Source organism: Lepeophtheirus salmonis, chromosome 9 (genome assembly GCF_016086655.4).
Source record: "Lepeophtheirus salmonis chromosome 9, UVic_Lsal_1.4, whole genome shotgun sequence".
In the NCBI taxonomy this organism is placed as follows: Eukaryota; Metazoa; Arthropoda; class Copepoda; order Siphonostomatoida; family Caligidae; genus Lepeophtheirus; species Lepeophtheirus salmonis.
Genome location: NC_052139.2, coordinates 19,093,712 through 19,101,376, shown reverse-complemented (window position 1 = coordinate 19,101,376; position 7,665 = coordinate 19,093,712). Strand labels below are relative to the sequence as shown.

At 33.4% G+C, this 7,665-nt stretch overlaps 1 protein-coding gene across 3 annotated transcripts in view; it reads right to left on the bottom strand.

Annotated features, from left to right (window-relative positions):
- Positions 1-2,300: 2,300 nt before the first annotated feature.
- Positions 2,301-7,665, bottom strand: part of Blimp-1 (PR domain zinc finger protein 1) — a 46,612-nt gene continuing 41,247 nt past the window's right edge. For 2 of the 3 annotated variants that reach the window (XM_040719222.2, XM_040719223.2), the window contains 3 exons: positions 4,436-6,194; positions 4,013-4,360; positions 2,301-3,936 (listed from right to left, as the gene is read on the bottom strand). In XM_040719222.2, the coding sequence (XP_040575156.1) occupies positions 3,656-3,936; positions 4,013-4,360; positions 4,436-6,194 (2,388 nt within the window). In that variant the 3' untranslated portion in view covers positions 2,301-3,655. Of the gene's footprint in view, positions 3,937-4,012; positions 4,361-4,435; positions 6,195-6,552; positions 7,358-7,665 lie in introns of those variants that run through there. The other variant, XM_040719221.2, reaches the window with a different exon arrangement.

Below are 7,665 nucleotides of genomic sequence, written 5' to 3'. Positions count from 1 at the left end.
ATAAAATTTAATCCATTCCTTAATACATTTAAGGATAAATCCCTTCGATTGAAATCAAAACTAAAATAATATATAGTATGCTAGATTATAGGTTTATGTCCAAGATTGAGTTTGTTATAAGCATTAGAACCAAAGGTTAATCCTTTTTAGAACATGTTCAATGTGGGAATCTCTGGTGGGTATGACCGATATACTTTCTTCATTTTTAACTGAAGTCTGAGACGGAATTAAGTCAAATTAACTCAAACTTATTAGAAATCAAAGAGATATTTATCTAATGTATATTTAGAGAATCAGTATTTATGAACTTCACCATCATTAGCGGCAATGACAGCCTCCAAACTGGACCGAAATACTACATAGACATAAAAAATGTAATAACAGCTCATCTTCTTCCAATCCTTAATCGTAGAGGATTTGAGGTAGGCAACTTTGCTCTAGCGGAATTAGCAGGCTTTGGACTCAACTTGCAACCAGATGCTATATTCCAGCGGGATGAAGTCCGACCTCTAGGGTAGTCAGAAGTTAGTTAAAAGGCATTCAGAAGACTCCTAATTAGTGTTGGATTAGTCTTAGGACTAATCATCGTATCACTCTTTTTTTCCACCCCTTTCAGTCATTTTTTTTTATCAGTCCTTTCTTTGTTACCATTAAAGGGTCCTACGCACTGGTACATCGGTCCTAGCTATCTTTTTATTTTCTTCACTAATAGCAAGGATTGAAGACTATAAGAATCAAGAAAAGATTGAATAATAGCGTTAAAATTAACCACTAGCCAACAGGGCTAGTCTATTTTTTTATTAGCCCAGTGAAAAATTTACTACCCGAAATACCACAAAATGTAAACTATTTATGTACTTGGTAAATAGATACCAAGAGATACGGAGATATTTGATTAGCCTAGATTCGAAGAGAACCCCAATGCAATACAGTTTTGTTTCATCAGAAATAAGGGAACAAAGCACTTTACGGAATATGTTAAATATATTGGGGGTTTTTTTTAACTGAACTAGTGTTGTTCAACGTTCCGAAATGTCAGTTTCTATTTTTATATATTCATTTTTTTTTGTTATTGTTTTTTAAACATAGCCAAACTACACAGAAAATGAAAAATTGCGAAATTTTTCTTTAAAAAATATATTGTGCTTCAAAATCACCCATAATATTTATTTTCAATGGAGGATTCGACGTATGAGACGTTGCCACATGGTTATGTACTTATGGCTTGAACACAAAAGTGTCTGTGTATATGCAGTATTTAGGGTACGCCATTACGTTGCTAAACGAGATAGATAAAAACTACCCTGCATTAGCCCTACCAGGTTTTTTGTTACAAGCCATGGGCCATTAAATTTATCGATTCCTGCTTATATTGACACCAATAAATGGTCCTTCCAAATAAAATTTATCTTTTTTTGGCTACTTTAAGGGCAATTTGCGACGCTCCTAGAGGATTAAAAAGAAATATTTATTATTAGAAATGGACAATAATTTGTGTAGGGATACAAATGTAATCCACACTCCATTTTGTAAAAAAATATTTTAGCTTTTTTTTGTATTGACAAATTCAGGGGCATCTGCAGGCTATAGACTGGAGCAGATGTCCTCCCCCCAAATTAACGAATTTTTGCTTCTTATCAGAAAGTTTAATATTTGAATGTAATCTAACTTGTTATTTTTTTCCAAAAAAAAATAATTTTCTGAGAATAGCTATGGACTTTTGAATTTTTCTCCAAAAATTTAACCCTTGAAATTTTTTTTTGTGAACAGCTGTGATCCTTGAAATTTAATTTTTCAAATTCTTTTAGCAAAAATTTTTTTTTTCCATGGTGAATAGCTATGGATTTTTGAAATTTTTTTTGTTTGAGAACATTTTTGTAACTTAGAAGTTTTTTTCCAAAAATTATTTTTTTGTGAACAGCTGTTAATTTATAAAAAAAATTAATTTTTTGTAGTTAGCTACGGATTTCTGAAATTTATTTCGAAAAAATTATAATTTTTGAATTTTTTCAAATAAATTACAAAACTAAGCCCCCCCCAAAAAAAAAAAAAAATATATATATATAGATATCCCTTAATATTATAAACATTCATCTTCCTCGTTGTTAATTTGCAAAAATATAATATGAATATTGTTTGTGAATATTTTTGTAGCTTAGAAGTTTTTTTCCAAAAATTATTTTTTTGTGAAATTTATTTCGAAAAAATTATAATTTTTGAATTTTTTCAAATAAATTACAAAACCAAGCCCACCCCCCTAAAAAAAAATATATATATATAGATATCCCTTAATATTATAAACATTCATCTTCCTCGTTGTTAATTTGCAAAAATATAATGAGCACACTTGGTAATAATAGGTAGTAATATGTATTACGTAAGAGGTCAATCCTCTCTCTCCACCCTACTACATCGACTACGAATGAAAGAAAGACCTCAAATAACAAAGAATCACATTCTTTTATTCATAATTTTGAGTTTTTATTAACGTGGTTGTTTTCTTTTCTTTTTTTGTTTTTTTTTTTTTTTTTAAATCTTTCAAATTTTCATTAACAATATATATTTAATACACAACTGACTTTAGAAACACATAATAAAATATTGATATATAATTGTAATATAATAAGTATAATAATGTATATAAAGTTTCTGATTTTTCTTCAATAAATAATAATAAGTATGTGATTGCTGAAAAAACTTTAATATGTAAAAAAAAATAAAGTTTTTTACGCGTGCCTTCAGTTCTATCATTTCATTACATTTTTTTTTTTTTACTTTTCTTTTACTTTAATTGGATAAATTTAGAAAATAAAATAAGTTACTAAATTATTGTAATCAAAATGTAAATATAATGCTTGAATAAGTCTGTAATATTCATTAAGACATAATAATAATAATGCTCTCGGTGAGATCTCTTTTTGGGAGGCCCATTCTGTTTTTTTTTGTGTCGGGGTTGGTTGATTATAGTATTTTCCAACTAATAAATACAAGAAACATGTAAGAAAATATATTTGAAAGGGGGTAGGGATAAAAGGGGAGGGTAGGGTTGGATTTAGTTTTACTTTTGTAATTAAAAATGGAGGAATAATGACTGATAACTACATCGTTGTTTATGCCCAAGGATTTTTTAAATCTTACTTTGCATTTTTTTTTTTTTTCATCAAGAAATTTCTATCACAATGATATTAAAAAATGATTTAAAGGCCAATTATTATTTTCACTTCATCTGTGGTGCGAATATTAAAACATTTGGACAAGAAAAAAAAATCATTCATGGAGATAAGAATGATGTAAAAAAATACAATGAGGAGAGAGAAAAAAATTAATAACTTTTGAGGTAGAGGAAAAAAAAACTCTTATTTACAAAAAAAAGTGCAAAAATGGATTGATTTTCTGTCGTCTCAAGTTCGTTTATGTAAAAATGCTTTAAAAAGGGTTTTGTTGCTTTTTTATTCATTTTCAAAATTAATATTATTTGCTAAAGAGATGAGGAATAAAAAAAAAATAATATAAGAATCCCAAAAGTATCAATGTTATAAAAAAAGTAAGTCTTATTGAAATTTTATATCAGGTACAAATAAAATGATAATATTAATAAAAATAAATAATATTTCTGTCTCTTTGAAAGAAATTAATTTTTTTCTTCAAAAATTAATTAATTGCAAGTAATGGATGTAGAAACAATTGAAGATGGGGGCTGATGATTAATAGAGGTTGGAGTGTTGGGCAAATTACAATTAATTTTTGCATCAGAGTTTCTGAGTACAGTGTTGGCCAATCCAACATGATCCAAAACAGGCGTAACAGTCATTTGTCTATGATCAGGATAGAAGTTATCATAGTTGTTGCCGCCGCCATGATGGTGGTGATGGTGATGATGATGGTGGTGATTCAGCTGTTGCTGCTCAGTCTCATTAGAGGGACAGTCAAGCTTATCTGTAAAACACAATTATGAAGGAGTAAGTAAATATATATTATGTAACTATAATAAATAAGTGTTTTTTAGACGTACCTGAATCAAATTCATCATTGCTTAACTTGGGACGTGCTGCCGGCTGCTGCTCAAGAAGGGAATCGGGAACTGATTTCTCTTCATTAGTGGGTTTGCAGGTAGTTGTTTTCCAGTGGGTACGAAGACCCGAAGCACTGATATAAGCCTTATTACAAGTATTGCAAATAAAAGGTCGCTCATTGTTATGCAGCCTTTTATGGAGTTTGAGATGCACAAATTGTGTGAATTTACTTTGACAAATGTCACAAATATATGGGCGCTGACCAGAATGAAGACGCATATGCGTTTTAAGGTTAGAAGTGCTGGAGAATCTCTTGCGGCATTCAACACACACATGAGGTTTTTCACCTAGAAATATAAATTTAAAAAAAGTTTGAGCTCTAGCCTGCATGAGGAAGGAAAGGATGATCTCATTTTTCTTACCTGTGTGAACAAGATGATGCTTTTGCAAATGAGCCAATTGTGTGAAGGTCTTTGGGCAAATGGAGCATTGAAAGGGCCTTTCTCCGCTATGAGTTCTCAAGTGAACCTTTAGGTTTGATAATTGTCCAAACACTTTTTCACAATGATCGCAACGATACTCGATCTTCCCATCTTTTTTATGTAAAGGGAATGGAAGAGCCTTATAGCCTCGAGAGTCATCCATGGATTTTTTAATGTCAAGCTCTGTTTTGATCGAGCGACTTTTAACATCCAATGACTCTGATTTTACACATTGAGGAGGGGGAGGAGGGAACTGGGAGGAGGATGTAGGAGGATGTGGTTGTGAGAGTGTATGTTGTAGGGATGAGGTGTGAAGAGGTTGTTGATCATTTTGTACAGTTGGAATAGATATACTGTTATTGCTGTTGGATGATGTATTTGCTGGTGGTGGTGTTGCTGGCACAGCATAGGAGCTTGTGGGAGAAGTCTTTTTAGCAAATACACGACAGTCCAAAGAGGAGGATGCTGGAGAAACTGGAGTAAGAGGCTCAATCTTCATGTCAACAGGATAGATTAAAGGATTCTCAGGATTTTTTGATATCAATTGTTCATTTGGAGAATGGGCCTCCCGTCTTTTCTTGTCCTCAACAACAAGAGAGCAAGGCCTGTTGTTATTATCCTGATGCATCACATTAGTGTACACTGATGATGGAGATGGGCTCCTTGGATCTGGAGAGCTTCCTCCAGAGGAGCAACTCCCTCCTGAGGAAAAGGAAGTAGATTTGTACATCTTCATTTTATGGCGTCGATAAGCATTAGAGGCCTCCTCCTCTAGAGAGGGAGCCTCTTCTACAAAGGATCTCTTTTGACCTTGAGTCAAATCTAAACCTTGTGGAGGTGTAGAGGGAATATGGGCTCCGGGTGATTCTGAGCGTGATCCTTCTTGGCTACGACCCGGTGACCCATTATAACCTGAGTCAACTTCCGGGCAAGCTTTGAGAGCGTATGAATTAGGATAGAAAGATGATTCTTCAGTCTGGCGATATTCAAGTGGAACATCCCGGTTTGGAATGGGCTCAACGGTGGGAACACGTCCCAAAAGCTCTTGTTGTTTTTGTTGCAATTGTTTTTGTTGCTGATAGAGATTTTGGACGTATTGAATCGCGGCTTGCTTTTGCTCTTCAAGCTCTTGATCCTTGATTCTTAGTACATCAATGGTCTTCATCATAAGTTCTCCAGAGAAGGGATAATTTAGCCTTTGAGCAAATTCTTTGCAGTACCAAACAGTGAGCTCTGTATTGGCATGCACGGGATGAATCGTGAGGAAATATATATTTTGTCCCTCTTGGTAGGCCACCAGATTCTGAGAGGACTGTTGGAATGCAGGCTGTACATTCCTCATCCAATTCGCCTTCTGCACATCCTTTCCATCAATGAAGAAGGCGAGTTCTTCCCCGTTGTAGACTCTCCAAAAGTATTTACGATCCTCTACATGCGAAGGAACATTATCAGGTGTGTAGAGATCCCCCACCATGGGACCAAAGCGGGTTCCTCGTGGAATAAACTCCGTGGCCCATACCCCAAGCACACCTACATCTGAGGATGTGGTCGTGGAAGCCTTGAATGTGAGATTTTTAGGAAGGCTGGCTGTGACCCGGTGCGGAACATGTTGGGGACAAGGAGAGTCCAGCACGTTATAGACAGCAAGGGTTGGGAGAATCCTTTCAGAGAGCTCCTCATTCCTAAGTCCTTCATCCATCTAGAAATAAGAAAATTCTATTAATTAAAGGATCTTTAAACGTTTAAATTGCAAGCCAGATTAAGATTTGTACTTTGAAGGAAAAGCTGTCTGTTTGTGCTTTAACACTTATGTGATGTTCAAAATAGGCTTTTTAAAAATATGTACGCGCTTTTTATAAGTATATATAAGTGAAAGCTGAGGACTTTTGCGTGAAAGGAGAACAGAATAATAATATTATAAAGTAAAAAGAAACAAAGTTCATTCACCTTCCCTTTTCATCAACACACAACGATTACAACACGAAACAAGACACATTTTCCAAAAATACTCTATTATACATGGTAACACTTTCTCACTCTCAAGTGACAATCCTTACCCTTTGAATCATGGTGATCGTGGAGAAATTGTAGTTATATTTATAATATTATAGACAAAAGAAGAGTTTTTTGACTCTTATCGTATGACTCTTCCGTCTAATAAAAAGAGTCTTTCTTTTATATATAAATAACAAGTTTTATGCGATTTTGATTTATATTTTATGCACGAGAAGATATCGAGTAGCAGTTGCTGTTATTTTTCTTGAAGAAAATATCAATGAAGAAACTGGAGGAGTCGACGAGGATTTAAAATACACTTTCATCATACTGGACCACGAGCAAACAATTGCGGGACATGGACCCTTTAATAATATATATAATAACAGTCAATATTTATTTTTATGTAATAATTGTAGTTATCAGGCAAATTATACTCTTTTGAACAGAGAAACTGTATAGACACGGACGGTTCAAAACGTAATGTTCAACTGAATGGAAAACAACAACATTTTTTCACTCAAATCTTTTTTTTTCTTCTTCTTCTTCTTTTTCCCTTCTTCTTTTTTTATTAATGTAAGACATCGACCCCTCCATGAAACGGGCGCAACAAACGAGATGACTTTGAGGGCAATGCTCCCATTTTGCGCCAGTCCTCCTTCATAATAACAACAGCGGGCTTGCTAAATCAGCAGCGCGCTCTAAGTAATAATATGAAATAGTAGTAATGTAAAATGTTTCGTTCCACACCGCATTGAAATAGTAGTAATAGTTAACTTATTAACAACTACGTTCACATATTTAACAAATTTTTATTTGAAAAAAAGGATTTTTACATATTTTTCTCCTCCCTTCTGTTGTTAGTCAAAAAATACTTTTTGACAAATTTACTTTTTATATAATATTTACAAGGAAAAAGATGGTATCGCAATTATAGTAGACTTGACCTTTTTCTTTCTTTTTTAGAGGGGCCCTAGATGGCACCGGAGAAGAAAAAGAAGACGGGGGAGACTTACGTAACATGAAAGTGAGGCCCCCCTTAGGCAAATTACATATTATGGATGTTTATAAATAGATTTATAAACCAACAATATATACAGAATGAATTTGTATTTTTAGAAGGTGTTGTAAATAATATAATTTGTTATGTAGGTAATTTGACCTTGGAAATAATG